Here is a 20,677-nt window from a genome sequence, read left to right on the forward strand (position 1 = left end):
GTTCGATTGTGATTGGTTTACAGAAAAACGCGTTCGTTTTAGTTTGTCACCTCTCACGTATTCATAAAAAAATAAAACCAACTTTTGTTATTAATTACATTTTATATCATACTAAATGTTATTAGAAAATATCATTAGATTAATTTGTATTTCTCGATCTTACCTCTATAAGGCGGCGGGCAAGTACAATTAAAGTGTTCGGGTGTCCTGGTACAAGTACCACCGTTCTGACAGACTCCGCTCTCACAAACGCTTTCCAGAGTGCTGCAGTTTGGAGATACACCTGGGGCACCTGCATACACGTGTAGTTTAACCTTTAACTTCGTTATTTCTCAGATTTAACTATTTATATGTGTAATTGAGAGTGACTAATGTGAAAGGTATAATTTTATTTTACAAAATATAAAAAAAGTTCTTGTATTGCATCATGCAAATCAATCCATTAAAATGTAAAAATAAAGTAAAGCGGTCACACAACCCTAATCAACTAAGTCTTTGTATACATAAATCTGTACGTATGTAATTAAACTCGTTCTAAACGGCTGGACCGATTTAGGTGAATTTGATTGTGCGTTCAAGGGGTTCAGTTTTGAAGTTTTGAATCTATACTATTTACAAAAAAATACGATATAATTAGATTATTGGAAACGAGACGTCTAGGAACAAAAAAAAGTAATCAATTATCCTGATATTATTTTGTATGTATGTAATAATTGAACCTACCATAATATCCAATGTCGCAGACACAAAGAACTTGCTTGGTGAGTACTATACCCGCTACCATTCCGGTCACACCTGAAACAATTTAAGTTTGAGAATTTAAACTCAAAAGGTAATATTGCTAAAAAAACGACTCCACTGGTCTCGGTGTTCTTATATGAAAGAAAATACTCATAAACTAATTAAATATATATATCAATAATAAATTCCAATCTTGTCTATAGATAGAGATCGATCGGGTCGAATTCATATTTACTCGGCTACCTTTTTTATATTGTCCTCTTAAGATCATCTACTTAATATCGCGCTTGCATTAAGGGCGAGAACGTCGGGACAATTTAAAAATATATATAATAATAATGAATTAGATTCAAAGTTAGATAAGGTTATCATAGAACCACAAAATATGTTTTATGTTGTATCTCACCTTGTCTACAATGTGACCTAGGCGGACACGAGACCTCCTCACAAGCGGACACGGGTGTGACAAGCGTAGATGGAGCGGAGCTTGAGGGCGTGGCAACCGTAGTGGGCGGGGCTTGCGGCACGCACAATGGCGGCGCGAGACCACGTGCGCATACGCAACGGAAACCGGCCCCGTTGTTTTCTTCTACACATGCACCACCGACGCCACACGGTCCAGACGCGCACGCTGACATCTAATAAAATTTATATTTTAGACGGTTAAAATTAAGATGCAAGAGATTTTGCCTTACGCTAGTCATAGTTCGCCTTAGCGCATTGTGTGACGTTGATTTAATTTAATTTATTGATTTAAATTTACTATCTATATTAAGTATTACACTCAAATCTAGGTCATATCATGATTGGTTGACATTAAATGTTAAGACCCATTGTTAAGCATCTAACTTTATTTCAAAAAGAATTTGTGAGACTGAATTTTGTATTTTTGTCAACCAAATTTTGTGTCCTTAATAAAATTTAACCAATATAAATACGCGCCTAAACGCATTACCTCAGAAATAAGTTAATAAAAAATCATCCGTATCTATCGTGAAGTAAGCTGTCAGGTTTTTCTTTAAATTAATAAATTTAAAAAAATGTTGACTTGGGCAAAATCGAATCGATCTATACAGGATTTATTTTAAGACGTGTATACAGGACAACGGATCCGCTAGAGTTCTATAAATATTTTTCTTAATCACAACGGCACTTTGAAATCTGTATATTTTTATTAAATCATAATTCTCAATAATTTAAAGTTTTCGTTTTTCAGCCAGTTCTGTCGCGACCCACGAAATTGAATCGATATTAAAAACACTCCACAGGATAAGCTATGGTTAACTAATTATAAAAAAAGCGTCCGATTACCTTTTGACACCGGTCACCCGTATAACCGGGTAAACAGGCGCAAACGAATGATCCGTATGTGTCGTAACACACTCCATGCCCGCATACAGATCGCTCTTCCAGACATTCGTTTATATTTATGTCACATCGGGGGCCGGTGTAACCTGAAATCATTTTTTAAATAAGTATAAGAGATTTATTTTTGTTGTTAAAACGCAAATTTATTTTAAATATGTACATTTAAAAAAAAGGCAACAACTCTTAGACTCAGATGTCTGTATCTGTTTCATGATAACATTTTTGACTACGGCACATGATCAAACTTCTGTTCCTAACACACGGCGCTTTAGTTATTTTTTTTAACCGTTTTCACTTATTTACCTTACCCGCACGAGCAAGTGCACAGACAAGTTAAGAGCACATCCTAGGTTCGAACCTACGACCGTTGGTATGAACCACTAGACAAAAACTAAATACAAACTTATTGAATTAAAACGCCATAACTTAAATTTAGAGCAAGCGGGTAACCCGTGATTGCGCAACCAATGCGCGTTTTAATCAAGTAAATCATATTTCAGAGAGAATATAAAAATATTAGTATATTTATTATATAAATGATATTTACCAGTATTAGTACAATCGCAAGTGTAATTATTGACGGCGTCAACACATCGGCCGCCATTAAGGCAAGCCGCGCCCGATATCGCGCACTCATCTATATCTGTTTCGCAATTTCGGCCTGTGTAACCTGAAATATGGATATTTCTCTTTTAAGATTGAAATATATTAGTATACAATATACATTACTACTATTGTGCTTATAATAAACACTAGAGTGTGTCTACATATTGATGTTATGATTTTTCTCTAATTCCACCACCGAACCAATCCGACTCAGGGTTCTTCAAGAAAACCTACTATTCTTGAAAGGCCGGCAACGCACCGGCGAGCTTCTGGCAATGTGACTGTCCATAGGCAACGTAATCACTTATCAGGGGAGCCTCCTGCCCGTTAACTTCTTATTACAAAAAAAAATACTTAGCAAAAAAAATAATATAGAAAAATATAAGGACCCATTTTTTAATCATATACTTTTCTTAAAGACTATAGTATTGTGTAAATCAGAATACGTGCCAACATTAACAAGAATTACCTGGTAGACAATCGCATACATAGCTATCAGCTCCAGTTGGTACACTACACGATCCGTTGTTACGACATGGTCCCGCCACGCACTGCGGGTCTAACGAGTCTTCCAGTTCACAGAACATACCTGGGCATACGAAAATCTGTATTTATTTCAAAGCGTAACAAAATTATACTTAAAACACAGTATTCGTTCGATGAATGTGAATTCTTAATACATAGTACACTTTCACACAGTACAGTAGAACCCACGCAACCCAGTCTCTGCAACTTGAGTCTAGTTTTCATACATCTTTTAAAGCTTAATACGATTCTTCATGCCGTGTATTATTAAAGAAATTTAAAAGAAATAACGGTGTTACAATAAGAGGAACCTCTGAAACTGCAGGGTTTTATTGAACGTTATTCTATCGATGGCGCTGGAATTACATAGATATAACATTTATTACCAACACAAAATAATAATAAAAAAAAAAAATAAGGTACATTTTAAGTGTGTTATGTGCGTGCTTTGTAACTGACCCTGGCTCAGCAGTTAGGTGTTCAAAATCAATTCAATTTCAAAGATTTTTAATATGTTACGCAAAAATTAATAGTAAATTAAATTAATATACAGTGCAAAGCCGTTTAGCTTTTTAAACTTAAATAACTAAAGTTTTAATGTTTCGAAAGTTTTAACTATGAAAAGATTATTGGAATATACCGAATAAATGATAATAATAAAAGTTTTTCTGTATTTTATATATGTTTAACATATTATAGTTATATTAAGAACACCTTTAGGGGTTTTTAAAGGAAAAATATAACTGGAATCAAATAAGGATTAAGATGAACTATTTATTCACCCTTCTCTTTATGTATCATTTAGAGAGCATACCGTGATAATGTTTAGGACAGAGACATGTGTAGTCCCCCCTAGTGTCTTCCACACACGTCCCTCCATGGTGACATGGCGCAGACGCGCAGGGATCACCCGCGTCCACTTCACAATTGTTGCCCGTGTATCGAGCTGAACAATGACATTCATATCTAAAAAAAGAGATTAATTATTATTTAATTCCTGTATTTTTACCCAATTGATTTATCAGGTACATAATATCTAAAACAGTTGGGTATTTTTACAATATCATTGTACCCACATTTTAACGATACACATAAGTTTCCGAGGTAAAAGTTTGACGATTTCTTGAAATATACTAAACAAAGTACATATAAAAATTGTGTTGTTCCCACGAGAATGTTAGTGCGTGCTCCTATTACACAATGCCTTCTGCTGATAGAGGACAAATCTTTGTTGTTATTTTATTATTATCAACTAGCGACCCGCCCCGGCTTCGCACGGGTGCAATGCTGATACTAAATACACTACAGAAAATCTGTGAACGTTGTATATAAAAATGTGGGTTATCCATAAGAGATAGACATATACCATCACGGACTTTTCTGTAGACCTTTTCAATGTGTACAATACCTAGTACATTATTTTGATAAAACTCGTAGGGTTCAGCCTGCGTTTGCAATGTAAGCGGAAAAAATGTAATTATTTACGACATCACATTAGAAACCTGATAAATAACAGTACTTCTCCACTATTTAATGGATGTTATTATACATATAAACCTTCCTCTTGAATCACTCTATCTATTAAAAATCATCAAAATCCGTTGCGTAGTTTCAAAGATTTAAGCATACAAAGGGACATAGGGACAGAGAAAGCGACTTTGTTTTATAATATGTAGTGATAGTGATGAAGACAATTTTCCGCAGCTCAGAAAGTTCTCAAGAAGATTGATTTGTACGTTTGGAATTAATTATAAATGCGAACAGTTCTCTTTATTGATGAGAGTCAATCAACGCATAACTTGGAAAGTTATTTACGTATTTGTATCAGTGGAAAGGATATAAATACCGATGGATTAGTTTCACAAATTCCAGCCCAAATGTCTCATTGATTACGGTGTATGTATTTTAATTTCGTAGTTTGTAACATTTTCAAATTTAACGATTTAACCATAGTGTACCATGTTTATTTTCGAGTATCTTCGTTTATAGTCGTGTATTTTCGTTTATTTTCGTTAACCTTCGTTTATTTTCGTGTATTTTCGTTTTCCTTCATTTATTTTCGTGCATTTTCGTTTATATTTCATATTTTTATTAGTATGTAATTCGTACTTAAATAAAACTTCCAAAAAACACGATTTATAAAAAAAATACCGAGCTAAGCTCGGTCATCCAGGTCCTATTGTTTATACAAAATAATTTAAACATAAAAGTGTTTACATAAATTAACATACCTATCATGTCTAGATATACAAGTGCCGTGTCTCATACACGGTTCGTTGTAGCAGTGGTCTTTTGGCGGTATCCGTAGAACGTCCTTTCTATCTTTACCTGAAATAAAAATCATAGAAACCCTACTAAAAACGTTCCAACAACATTTCGATTTAAAGAAAAACACTTTTATACGGATTATAGTTATGTATTATTGTATTTAAACTTAATTTTAAATTTAACCGACGTTTCGCGGGCTTTACAGCGTGCGTGGTCACGGTGACTGAAGACAAAGGTATAAAGCACGCTGTGCGCAATACAATAATACATAACTAAAAGACAATACTATATAACATTTCGATTATAATCATTTTCAAAAATGTTAAAAAACAAACATTCATTATAATGATATACGGTCAACCCATGACCATGCAGAACGATAGAAAATTCACTTACATTCATCAGTGGTTAGTGGACAATGGCCAAACCGCACATTGGTCTGCAAAAGATACGCAGCATGGAACTCCAGTTGTGGACCCTCGTGAAGGCATCCACTGAACACGTTACCCACTAACACCACTGCACCGTTGGCTTCTAGGGCGCCGGCTGATAGCAATTCACCGTTCCAGGTCACGTTTGATATCACCTAGGAAGGATAACGAGTTAATAACTTGGGTTTGTGCCAAAAAATATTCTATATAAATGTGTTAATAAATAGATAACTCGCAAAAAAGATACGTAGCATACACACTTTTGTATTTTGTATGTTTAAAAAACAGTGGTCCTATTAGGTCTCGGCCTCAGATTTGTGTATCTGTTTCGTTATTTGTTTTTTTCTCTATTAAGCATACTTGCTTAGTGATAAGCGTGATAATCCTTTGTGCCAGACACACGCCGTCACCTTTTTAAATCTAAGGCATGCCGGTTTTCCCACGATTATTTTTTACATCGTACAATCGTGTTACGTGTCTGATGACACTAGGCAAAAACTAACTGTTTATGTTAAATAATTTTGATTATGTATTTCAAAATGTTTAATTAATATATTTTACTCAAGTATAAATCATTAAATGATTTGACTTCAATCATGCCAAGAAACAAAATTCCACAATACCTGCGATTCCCTATCAACTTCAAGCAACAAAGCCGGTGGGTTGGGCCGATACTTCAACGCTACCCAATGCCAGCGGTTGTCCAGTGTCTCCTTCGCGATGCCGACCTCTCTCTGCGGCTGCCCAGGCCTAGACCAAGAGACCACAACTTGCTCGAACAACGCTGTGACATGGAGAGTGTACCCCTCCGATCGTTGTGAAAAAAGCTCACCGCCTGAAATAATAATAAAATTTTCCAATATAGTAACTATTATAGTATATAGGTTTTAATCAATCTAAATGATCTAAATAATATATCCACGTTTTTTATAATTGGAACATTATAAATGAATTCATTGATAAAACACATTTTACAACAAAACAAAATGTATTTATTCATATTTGAAACAATCGCTTACAAATATTCAAAAAATAAAAATCAAATTTCTCGGTTAATAAAAGTGTAAATTTTTTATTAGTACCATTCCCCAAGTTAAGGGAGTGGGAGTGAAAAGAATAGAGCCAGACACTTTCCATCAATCTTTTCCATCACCATGTTTTTGGCTTACAAGGAAATTGTAGACAACTGCAACTGAACTTAACATTATGAAATAAAAGATTTAATTTAGATCTTGTGTTTGCCGCAAAATAGTTAAAAGTATGAAAAACCTGGAAGTGGAAGCTAAAGCAGTCAAAAAAATCTTATCATAATGGTTAAGCATTCGAACGAAAATTCAGTTGCAAAATTGACGATACATTATTTTTTGTTAGTGTTTAAACCGAGCCGGCGCGCATGAGGAACCACTTTTTACGTCCACATCTGTGCTTCTGCGAAATCATTACTGGTAGACATTGAATTACCTTTTTTGGTTAATCATGGGTTTTCTCAAAGCATCTCTATGCACTAATTAACTGTCAACAGTATCGTTCACACGTGAACGCTAACTACAATATAATAATATTCATTTCTAATACAATATTATTATTAAATTTATTAATATTATATTTTATACACATATATATTTAATTACGTAAGTGATTGTAAAAACTTCTAATTAAAAGTCAAAACATCGTGTCCCGCGTTTATCGGACCGGCCCAAAAGTCGCGGTATAATTTTTAAAAAAATCTGTGGCGCTACAACCTCCTTAGGTCTTTTATTTTAAGATTTCGGAATCTGTTTCATGATCATTTTTAAATCTAATAGGCAAGTAGGTGATCAGCCTCTAGTGCCTGACACACGTCGTCGACTTTTTGAGTCTAAGACATGTCGGTTTCCTCACGATGTTTTCCATCACCGTTAGAGCAAATGTTAAATGCGCACATAGAAAGAAAGTCCATTGGTGCACAGCTGGCGATCAAACCTAAGACCTCAGGTATGAGAGTCGCACGCTGAAGCCACTAGGCCAATACTGCTCTTCCTCACGATATTATTTAGATATCTATGTATAAATTTTTAAAATACATTGACATTTCCAACACAAATATATAGTAAAAATTGAAAACTATTCTGGCGTATATTTTGAGATTCGTAATTAACTAGAATATAACCTATATAATTAGAAGCGTAATAAGTAATTAATTAATAATAATTAAACCAGATTTCGTTCACAAAAGAGCAATACAATTTCCATTTAACTAATTATAATTAGAACGTATTCGATGCCAAACAAACTATTCAAGAATGTCATCCCTTAACTTCCTGACCGCGGCATGCATCGCTTAACACCTCAGTCGATATCACTTAAGGACTATGGACAGGTCGACGACTCTGCACTGATTGCTGACGTAATAACTGGTCATCCATCATAATGATGGCCCTGAGCAGAGCCTCAAGCTACGTGTCTCGAATATAAACATCTAATTTAGCTGACAGTGCCATAAAAACGCATACTTGTATGATTAATAAACGAAGTAACACTTGTGAATCTTCGCTTTAATACGAGTTTTAGATATATTACGTCTATTGTGTATAAAACATTAACTAAGACACGTAAAATAAATAGTCCCATAAGTGGGACACATGGTTAAGCCGATTTAATTTTGTTTGTTCGACAGTATTAATTCAAGAACATTCTCGACACATTCGCTTTCTTTCTCAATTTTAATACAATTAAAAGCTTATCTAATATAGACTAAATTGTAAAGTTTCTCTATGAAATATAAAATACAGATTTTAATATACCCACGACTTGTAACTTGAGTTTTTTTGACTACTCTGAAATCCTTTGGAGCCGTTATGACGTATACTTTCTAATACATGACAATTACGATCAAAATAGAGAAGAAAAAATGTAACTACAAATTTTAGTATATACATAGTTAGTCTTATCCGGATTAGGTACAAGATAGGTTTTTTAAAACAAGCTATAAAATGTGATTTTAAAATAGGGCGTTAGGTAATCTCACAGGGTTCTTCAGGCGAACATTTGATAAAACAATACGATAGTATACTCACCAACACAAGTGCGGTAACTAAGTCCAACTAGCTGTTTAAGCGAGATAGGCCTCGACAGGCGGATATAGGAGCTGCCATTGAAGTAAGCTTCGGGGCGATCTGACGGACCGAGGGGCGTTGCTGCTTCACTTTGTGCAAACGCAAAAAGGATTACGACACAACCTGAAAATTATAAAATAATATTGAACTAAATTTCCATTAACACGATGCCGTGAATTATTTTTTTGCTGACTCTTTCATGGGGTATCTCATACCCAAGACAGTATGATACCCCTCTAACAAAATTTAAAAAAAATTAAGACCACCGGTACCAGTAATCACGACTTGACGTCCTGTCGTGTGTCTCCACAAATTCGCTAGTCCGCTTTCATCATTATATCACGTCATTATAATTTACTGCAATTACATATCTTAACAAAGAGGATTACTATAAAGTTAGCAATTATCTACTTGATAAAACGGCCTGGGACTAGTGCTGGGCAGGTTACTTCTAATTAATTTGCTTTATATGTATTAAATATTGTAGTATTGTTTGATGACTTTTTAAGAGTACCGAGAGATTTTTGCACCAGCTTTTTCTCTCGGCCTACACACACACACCACAGGTTCACAGAATAAGTGATACCTTGAAGATCTTATGTTTCATAATAAACGTATTTTATTTTATAATAAATATTTAAAATAGGCGCTGAGACACCCTTTATTAAAGCAGTATGTTGAATGTACTTATTGTGCAAATATATGTACAAATCAATCGTATGAAAGCCTCTTTGCCATACTGTTTACTTGCAAAATATTTAATATTTGTTGATTTCAACAATCGCGGTCCATAGCATTGAATCGTAGTATCCTTATACAGACGATGTTTATACAAAAGCATTATCATTTATTTATATGACAGACGTATGTTAAGCTTTAGATGTCCATTGTTCCGATACTTGTACCGACTTCTGATTCATACAAATAAACCAACGATCAAAATTAAATGGTTCTTATTTATTGGATTACTATTTCGACCATTCCGAAAGGCACACATACATTTCTTATCAATTACAATCGATTCGTCACGATACATATTAAAAGTGTTTTTTTTAAAGAAATTACACGTGAATTGTGAAAGTTGAGTCGCATCAAATGTCACTTTATGAGAAACCTGTGATTTCGATGTGTATTGTGAAGATGAAAGCTCACTTTCTTTGGAAGTACCGACTATAGAAAGAAGTAAGTTACATTTGTTTCATTCAATAGATAACATATCTTTACTAGTAATGATATACCACAGATTCGTTTCGCGTAATAAATCAAAGAAATTACTGTTTATATTATTTTTATATCTACTTGACGGTGTTACTTAACAACATAAAAACCTGTATGGGTATTTAAATTTATCTAACCAGTGCCACGTTTTTAGTATTAGATATTTGTGTACCCATGAATAGAGAGTACCTATTACAAGAGAAAGCAGTGTTAATCCAGTGGCTTTAGTGTGCCACACTAATTTTAGAAGTCGTAGGTTCGATCCCCGGCTGTGCACCAATGGACATTTCTGTGTGCAATGTCGCTCGAACGGTGACGGAAAACATCATGAAGAAACTATTATATTGACAAATGATTATGAAACAGATACAGACTTAAAAAGGTTGTAGAAGCACTGTTTTTTTTTACAAGAGGAAATGGAAAACTACTTAAATACACTCTGTTTAACATTAACAACCTTGTACGGCCAAGTCACATCTTTTGCTAATTACAAACCATTTTAATAGTTAATAACACACTTATTACTTTTATTGGAAAACTTATTTTGAAACGGTTAATAAATATAATATTCACACAACATTTGTATGACTCATTTGACAATGACTGAGCCGAACGACTGTTTTGTGATTGATTTCAAAGCAGGTGGAGCGGATCCAACTTTATTGTTTCCACATTGTATTGATAACATAATGTCACATCATATACGAAAATGTGTGATAACATAACAACCGATGGGATGAAATAAATACTTATAAAGCCACTTTCATTGCTATAAAACTCACAAATCAGATGGGTTTGTTTTATAATTATACACTTAGTCTACCAAAATCATTGTTATTTCCATTACTTTGTGTTATGGGGCATAAAAACCTCTCAAAAATATTAAGTAATTAAAATAAAATAAATGCATTTGGTTTTCAAGCAAAGACAATATGTGTAAAAAAGTAAATAAATTAATGTTGACTTCACTAAGTAAATAAGAAAATCAAAGACTAATATAGTGCTTACGTAATACTACTTAGACTTAATACTTGAATTGCCCCTATGCAGTATAGGAGCCCTTTTGGGTAAAGGCATGATGCCTGAACTTTCCATTTGGACCTGATCTTTGTTCCATCCATTTCTCCCCAGAATTCTCTATGATGTCGTCAGTATATTGCTTCTAACAATATATAACGTATAAGTTGCGAAGAATTCGAACGAGAGTTCTCAGGCGACTTCACAACTACGGATTGAACACAGCTTATCCGGAGCTGGATATATTCGGTAGTGGGCTGATCGGTTTTAGAAAAAGCATTGTTGGGTGCTTTTCTCAAACCTAATTCGCTGTTTTGCTGATGATTTTTTTTCTCTACATTAAGTACCAACATTCTTGGTAATTTTATTTTATTGTGTATTTGTCCTATCTTGTTTATGTTTTTACTTAATTGTATTTTTTTTAATTCCTATTTTTAGCAAAACTTATGTTTACATAAGCAATATATTGTCGTACATATTAGATAGAAGATTTTATAAAATTATCAGTAGATTTAGTAATATGTATGATGTTGTAGACTTAATAAATAAATAGATAAATTTACAAAATAGCCTGCCCCTTATCATTTCACCTGTAAAGTCTTTGATCTTAGTTTTCGGCCAGCTGCTCTCTAGACCGTGATTAGGGATGAACATAGTGTGTCCTATATATTATTTTTGGGACGTTATTTCCTTATATGTGTTTGATCACATAGAGTACAAAAACGTTTCGTTAGTGTACATACTAGAAACCACATTGCAATGAGTTATAATAAGATAGCGGCTGTATACCGACGATGGCATTGTCTGTAAATTATTGCATACATCAGAACCGGTTGTTTCGTGAGTAACCCGTGTTATGGAATAGCTTGTCTATTGTGGGCGTTTCTATTGTAGAAATAAGCAATGCATAGGTGCTGAACTATGTGTTAATTTTATTTACATTTCGTTACCTCAAACATAAAAAAATGTTTATTATGCAACATAAGATACAGGTATCACTTATTCCACGTAAATTAGAATCTGTAGGCATCCCTATTCATCGACAAAAAAAGACAGAGGATGTACGCCGAGAGTATAAGCCGGCGTAAAAAACTCTCGGTACTCTCTAAAAAAAGCAAATCATCAAACAACACTTAATTTAAAACAATTATCGCAAATTATGACATAATATGAAGAACAGGTTACATAAGTTATTACGCTCACAAGATATTTCTTTCAGGCAACTCTACTATGCAATAAATACTTGCCGAGGGTAAAGCACAAGTGTATAAATAAATTTACAAAAAAACATAAAACTAGAGTTATACAATATTCAACTGAGCGTCTTTTAAGCGACAATTTTTATTGCGCTGCCCACTTTTCCACTATTTCCAAATCAATTCGAATTAGGGTCCTTCAAGAAAAATCGTACCAATTATTGAAAGATACGGCAACGCACTTGCGAAGCCTTCTGGGAATTTGAGTGTCCATGGGCGTCGATATCACTAACGTAAGGTGAGGCTCCTGCCCGTTTGCCTACTATTACATAAAAAAAACTACTTAAACCTCAAAGAAAATATACAAAAATCGAAATCAATGAATTTTAACAAAATACCTACGCTAATATTAATTAAAAACAAATGTTGTCTCAAAAGTCGATCCACTAACTAATATTAATAAAACAACACTTTCTTAAAGAAATCGTAGCTTTTCTTGTAAAACGTTAAAAAACAAAAAGCTTTAAAAAATGTAATCAAAGTTCCACGCATAAAGTTAACATGTGTCGAAATCTGTCTTTGGGTAGGGAAGAGAAAATTTTCTAACTATTATAGCATAGACTTTAACTATTATAGCATAGACTATTTTAAATGTTTGAAAACAACGCAAAAATGTACTAGATAAGACCATAAGCACGCGATAAGCCATACAAGTTACATAAATGGATTTACTCGGATCATTATACAAGATGTTACAAACAAAATGAAAATACGCACATGACGACTACAATGCTATTATTTATTTATCTAACATATGCATAAATAAATGAATCCCTACATTTTGTCAATATTAATTCATGTCACATTTTAAAACCTCTTCAGTCTTTAGTTTAGTTTATTAAGAGCGCGTGACACATGTCAGCCCCCTGGTCAAAGATATAAACTAATATAAACTTTAAAAAAAATATAAACTTTATTGAACCCTTCTTGTTCCGAAGACCGTAGAAGAAACCGCATGCGCACTAGTTAGGCCAAAATACGTAATTATTTAACAGGGGCTCACCTGCATACGGGCAGGGGGTTCATGGACACTCTCAGAGGCAAAAGGCTCGCTAGAAACGGCCTTTAATTAATTGCTGCACAAAGCACACAGAGGCACTTTATATATGTGCGGGAATCACATAATTTTTGTAGGCCCACCGCTCAAACGTACCAAGTTATCCGCTTGCATCAGATCACGTATTCCTAGGGGCCATGGGGCAAACGACACATACAAAACATGTTTACATATAACTGTATTCTTTATAGCTTTATTTCCCTAGTGCGATCATATCAAAATCTGTTATAACAACATCGAAGGGACTACTCAGTTTAGTCGTAAAAACCGATAGTCGTAACAGCCGATGACGTTGTTATTAAGTACTTAATACAATAGAATTCAGCCGGGGCCTTCGATTTTGATTTTGGTCAATATAACCGGTATGTGGTAAACGATGTCGTCGTAAACGGTATTCAGTGTAGCTAAACTACAAAACCGTATATCGAATTATCAAGTCAGCTAATTCAATCGGATCACGTAGTTTGTCCTAACTTCCGCCTTCCTAAATTGTAATGTCAACTACCTGAGAATTCGCTAGACGGAGTCGTTGCCTTCATAATTTATATTGCTACAAATTTATACACACGCTGAAGATACAAAAAAATATCGAATTGTAAATCTAAACTATTATCGAAACTCACAAAAATCCAGGTGTTTGCGAGAAGTTTAATTACAAACAGGCGCACAGAAAATTTATATATACATAAAGATATGATATCCACAAAAAGATATACATTTGATTAATTTAGTTTTCTATTCCTGTAAGGGAAATTTAAACGTACGGTACATATCGAATTAACTATATCACTCTCATTTAAATATGTAAAACAGTGTTGTAAACCTTTTAATTTTCCCAATAATAATGGGGGTAAAGTTTTAATCAAGAAACACTCGATTTCTATTGTAAAGCGAATTGTTACGTACATAATTAGTGCAATAACAATAGCTCGTTACTAATTCTTTATTACAGAAAATATTTATTTGTAATACTCACACTTTTCTCTTTTATGACATAAAAATGATTGAATGTAAAAAACAAAAATACTTTATAACGAGTAGATTAAGATATGAAATTTTATTTTAGAATGATTATTATTACGTAGATAAACACACTAACTGCTTAATAAACTGATGCGCCCGTATTTGTGAATTAGGAGAAATTATCAAACCAAAGAGTTTAATGAAGGTGCACTAATTACACTTCCGGGAGCCGATTCCAGTCAGCCGCTACTCGGTTGAGAAAGTTCTTTAGTTAATTTGTAATATATTATGTGACCTTTCATTTTAAACAACGACTACTCCTCAAATGTGTGTTCTCACTTAAAATAAATAGCATATAAATTCTTGCACACTATATTGTAGGCAGTAAGAATGTTATAATTATGTATATTTCGATGAGACTACCGCTATACTACGCTTATACATATTATATAAAGTTTGTTCCTAAATGCTCTGATGTAGTATTATTTTTTAATTATTTACTAAATGCAATATAACTTTATTCATATAGGTAAACTAGTACACTTATGGACGTCAACAGAAAAGATGTTAAATTGATTCTAAATTTACATTTACTAACAGTTCGCAAGTCAAGGGCATAGAGCGGGCAAGAAGAACTGGCCAGCAACTCTCCGCCACTGTTGTTATTTGCGCCTGGGAGTTTGTTTAAAAAACGAATACATATAAGAAGTGGTTTATCTTCTGGAGTCAGTTTGGTCTTAAATTACTCACTTTTACTACGTCAAATCTATAATATCAGCATGTGTTACTGTGAGTAATCTTTAAAACAAGACAAAACGTGTTATATAGAGTAAAATAACTTGTAAGCAATCATTAATTTATAAAAAAAAACTATATTTCAAAATATATATTTTTATACATCCGTCATGTCACACGAAACGGTTACAGATTAGTCGTATCAACGCTAGTAAATAAAATTATATGTTCACCTGTGTAATCTTAACACTATCTTAGAATTTAATTAAGTCAGAAACTGTTTTGATGGAAAAATAAAATATGCGTATTCGTGTAATTTAAGAAAGATAATGAACACTTATAAAACTATTGATTACGTGTTGGCAGTTTAGAACATTAAAAATGCTTAATATGATTTTTTAAATACTGTACAAAACTATAAAAAAACAATTTGTATGTTTATATTAAGATAAATTAAAGTACGTAGTCTGCAATTTTCAAATATACCTCGGAGCTTCAAAGATTACCTAAGCCATACAAAATACGTTTTACTTAACACTAGAAAGACGGGAAAATCTATCTACCTACAAAGACGGCGACCGGTCAAATGACTCCTCCAGTATATTAAACCTTTTTTTATTATTTTAGCTGTTAAAAATGGTAACTATAGTAATAAAACAGGGTTTGATGTATGATTAATTATAATATTTATACACATATTTTACATTTTAACATTTTCTTTACATTAGTGTAACCGCAAAGTGGCTTTTTACAAGTGTCTTTATTAGTTTTATTTTTTCACTTTTGTACATAACATTTTCCGAGTTTTCGGATTTTGAGTAGAAGATCGAGAAGAATTGAAAAAATGTACGGCCACCTTCGAGATGCCGCTTTGACACTATAATTTTATGCCATCTGGTAAGCCACATCCAAGCCGTACTTGGTAGCATTGTAAAAAGGCACAGTTTTTGGCTTTTTCTTAGGGTGATTGGAGTCTATTTCAACATTGATATGTAACGTGCTAAGGAATAACACGTTCTTTTTTCGTTTTCCTTGATAAATTGTGAGTGTACATCTATCGGATTTCAGGATTTTTGTTTCAAACAAAATCATATGAAGTGATTTGACGTAAGGTGGAATCTCTCGTAGTGCCCTGTTCATAGTTCCTACAATCGTAGTGCGTTTTGCGAGCAAGTTATTTACCAAGCTTATCGATGTAAATAAGTTGTCAGTGGTTATATTTACGCCAGTATTTGCAAAAGGTTCCACGAGACGCATAACAACGGATTCACCAAGGCTTTGGTTTTGTGGCCTGCTTTCGTCCTTTCCTAAATAAGGAAAGCCGTTGAGCACAAACTTTGAATCCACATCGACACAAGCAAGAAATTTTATTCCAAACTTATCAGGCTTGTTAGCAATGTAATGAAGAAACCTGCATCTAACCTTTGTAGAAAACAGTTGTTCGTCTACTGTAAAATTTTCTCCTGGCTTGTAGCATGTTCTGGCATAAGCAGTTCTCAATAAATTTTTCCAAACGTCTGATATTAGTGCAAATTTGTCTAGTTGAAGTGACCACGACGTATCATCGGTGAAGGTGATAAGACCTTGAAGCTCAGAAACTTTTAAAAACTTAAACTTGAAACTTATAAACACTTATCGGATCTCAGCCGTCAAATGACTGCCGCCGTCTTTGTCGGTATATCAAGATTTTAAATAATAAACAAAAGCGATGTGAGTTTTTTTGATACATAGTTTCATTTAACTACTAATATTAATAAAAGTCACAAAGTTTCAATACGTTATGTCAAATGGTTTGTGAATTATTCAACATTAAATTCAAATTGACAGTCAAATGACTGCTCCCGTCTTTCTAGTGTTAATTCACTGTTGCAAAAAAAACTTATAAAACAAAGCAGTCTCATCGGATATGAACGTAACAATGGCCAATCAAGAATACCGCAAGACCTTGCTGGTTTCCGATGGGGTTTAAGTCGCATAGATACTATAGTACACATAAACCATTCGATTTCAGCTCCAGTTCATTCCTCTCGTAGCTCTATAATATAATAATATTACCATTTATAAAAATGTAATGCCTCTGTGTATCACAATCATTTATTCATATAGGTAACATACGTTCATTGACGTCAGAAATGATGTTCTAATTTTACATTTACTATCAGTTCTCATGACAAGCCGAGTCGGTGGGAGAGCCACTTTAGAATTCATAAACACAATTTTTAATACATATCAAAAAGCATCAACTACAAACTATTTGAAGGGGTAACAGTAAAATTACTCTAATGACGCAATCTTGTAAGTATATTTATATGAAATAAATAGAGTAGCTAAAACAATGATCCTAATATGTAGTAAGAAAAAATAGCATAAGTATACATATATATATATATATATATATGTTCTTATCGTAAACCGAAAGCTAAATGTGTGTATACATTTAGCTTTCGGTTTACGAGAAAGAATGTGCTCAGGGGAATAGTCAACGCTCACTGTTACATTCGAATGACGAGCTCCATCGGGACCTTAATGTGGACGTCATCACAATAATCAAAAAGATTGTTGGACTCCACGATAAAATGCTTCATTAACACGTGAATGTCGAGGCTAATAAACTTCTGGACATCCTGGGCCTAGTGAGAAGATTGAAAAGGACAAAACCATTCCAATTAGTGAAATACTATGAATGCACCTTAAGAAACTAAACTAGAAAACTTCCACATAATAAAGACTGTAAGTAGTGTTGTGACACTTTCATATGTTAAATATCTTTTTTACAATCCAACAATCAAAGAAATCGTCATATATTAGAAGTAAACATCGACAAAATGTCGCCAATACGCACTTGACTAGTGAATTATCGCCCGTTATTAAGGGCCCCACAACCTAGCACCAAAGAAATAAAAAAATATAACCTTAAGGGTAAATTCAAAATCTGTAACCTCTTGAGCGGTACCACTTAACTTTATAAGATAAACAATCCCTTGCGCAAATAAAAACTTCACATATCTCCTTAGGAATAACAAAAACTATTATTAAAATAATTCTTTTGTAGGTTAAATAAATCTATGGCTTTACCTTTTCAGGTCTGGGCCTCACATTTCTTTCTTTTCTGTACGTGCTAAGCCTCCTGTGCCTGACAAACGCCGTCGACATTTTGGGTCCAAGGCAAACCGGTTGCCACACGATGTTTTCCTTTACCGTTTGAGAGAATGTTAAATGGACACATAGAAAGTCCATGAGTGCACATCGAACCTACGACCTCAGAGATAACAGTCGCACTAGGCCAACACTGTTTTGCACGCTTTTAAATACAAGATGTTCTAAAATTTGTCTAGAACAGGCTATTCTTGACACTGCCCAGCGAGATTTCTTCTTCATAGCGATAAAATCCTAATCTGGATATAATGGAGAGACTTGGTCTACGGTCTACGGGTACCAAGTAGAAACCTAAGGCTTACGTCTAAACTTTTGGATGTACCGCGAGCACATTCAAACTTGGTTAGCAGAGCGCCACTCACGCGAGCAATACAAATAATTAACAAAATTTCTGTTGAGGTAGACCTATTTGTTTGTACACTGTCTGAGTTCACAAGAGTTGCTTACTATATTATTAGTTATAAGATTTAGGCATATAAATATAATTTTTTAATGTTTTTTTTTATATAGGATAATTGGTGTGGGTACATTTTGGCGTTCTATCGAATTAGTAGTAACTGTTAAGGTAGAATAATGTAGTGGAATAAATAAAACATTGAGGTTCAATATTAAAATACTAATTGTTCCTTAGTAAAATTTAATAGCAGTATATATAAGTTATATATGTCCATTGTTAGATTAAAAATCTCCTGCGTCTTAAAATCGCGTCAAATAACAATTGAATCTTATATTTCCACTCTCAACATAGTAACACGGGCAGCTCCTACCAAGGCAGTCCATTTGTTCTATTTAATACGGCTTCACGGTCGTTGACTTTAGTAATTTTTCACGAACTTTCAAATTTTAGTTTATACCGTTAAATACTTAAAAAGTATAAAACACTCATTCACAGCGTTTCAAAATACAGTTTCATTTTTTCCTTAAACGGTGTTAATTTTGTGAATCGTACCATTTAACGTTGGTTATAAATGATGATGTTTTAAATCATTTTCTTTAATACGCCTAGGTTTGAAAGAGCCAAAACTATACTATGATATTCAGATAACCGATAATACAAGGAGGTTGTAGTCTTAATTTTTTTTTTATAATTCAGAACAGCAAACGGAAAATCGACTACAGAAGCATCACCTGATATTAAGTTATTCCGCCCATAAACACACACTGCCAGAGAGCTCGCTATCGGCCTTTTAAGAATTAGTACGCTCTTTTTACGAAGGACTCTTTAGTAGAATTGGTTTGGAAATACTTCAGTTTTGAAAATAGAACGAAACAGATACAAAAAAATAGATATCATGTCCTTGACCGCAAACTGAATAGTTAATTTTCATTTTCTGCACATAAAAATAAGGTTATCTTAATTAATAAGAAAAAAAATAATTAAATATATAATCTTATGCGGAAATTTTAATTATGTACACATTATTTTAACGTATATATTAATGTTTAAGAAAAAAAAACGCATTTGCCTCTGTTTTATGTAGAATTTTCCATCAGTCTTCCAGGGCAAACACCGTCGATTTTCGGATAAAACATCTCCTCAGTTCTTACAATACGAAGTATTCATTCATGGCCGAGATTTGTATTGTACGGGTATTAAAATACTCTTAAAAATAGAATTTAAGAAAACAGAGGTGTACCTTTGTTAAGGACCGAGAATAGACTGCCGGAGCTACCGCTTGGAATATTCATTTCCCTTTGATTAGGTACCTAGCATTTTAGATAGGCGTAAGTTAGCAATATGGCTTACATAGTAAGGGTATAGAACGAGTCGTGCACCGAGTTATTAGGCCAACACTATTGACTATGCATACATTATAGTTAATGTACTAAGATATTAAATACAAAAAAAGTTGCAAGGTGGAGTTCCCAGGTGTCATGTAAATTGTTACCTGACACGAGTGAGGCAGGTATCAATTGAACCCCGTTATAAAAACGTTTCGTAGGGTGCATTTTATATTACCGTTAGTGGCGTTTTAACCGACTTTGTAAAATGAGGTTATCTCATAATACGAGTTATTGTTGTTGGAATTTGAGCATAATGCTTAGAAGCCTTTTAAGACGGGGTAGTTCCAGTTTTTTTTATAGAACAGGGAGCAAACGTAGGGAGTAGAAGGCTAACCAAATGTGACACCGTCGATGGACACTCTAAAATATATCAGAGTGCTCGCGAGTGCATAGCCGACCTATTAAGAATTGGTACACTGGTTATTTTGTCTAGGTCTAGAAACAATTTGAAAAATA

At 33.7% G+C, this 20,677-nt stretch overlaps 1 protein-coding gene across 1 annotated transcript in view; it reads right to left on the minus strand.

The window, feature by feature from the left end:
- Positions 1-20,677, minus strand: part of LOC110991839 (protein crumbs) — a 58,559-nt gene that overhangs the window by 31,768 nt on the left and 6,114 nt on the right. Inside the window, exons 2-12 of the mRNA XM_022257368.2 lie at positions 8,996-9,157; positions 6,563-6,774; positions 5,905-6,094; positions 5,472-5,568; positions 4,055-4,206; positions 3,185-3,304; positions 2,657-2,779; positions 2,053-2,195; positions 1,148-1,379; positions 724-795; positions 164-292 (exon numbers count right to left, since the gene is read on the minus strand). Of these exons, the coding sequence (XP_022113060.2) occupies positions 164-292; positions 724-795; positions 1,148-1,379; positions 2,053-2,195; positions 2,657-2,779; positions 3,185-3,304; positions 4,055-4,206; positions 5,472-5,568; positions 5,905-6,094; positions 6,563-6,774; positions 8,996-9,157 (1,632 nt within the window). The remainder of the gene's footprint in view (positions 1-163; positions 293-723; positions 796-1,147; positions 1,380-2,052; positions 2,196-2,656; positions 2,780-3,184; positions 3,305-4,054; positions 4,207-5,471; positions 5,569-5,904; positions 6,095-6,562; positions 6,775-8,995; positions 9,158-20,677) is intronic.

Source organism: Pieris rapae, chromosome 2 (genome assembly GCF_905147795.1).
Source record: "Pieris rapae chromosome 2, ilPieRapa1.1, whole genome shotgun sequence".
NCBI classification, from domain to species: Eukaryota; Metazoa; Arthropoda; class Insecta; order Lepidoptera; family Pieridae; genus Pieris; species Pieris rapae.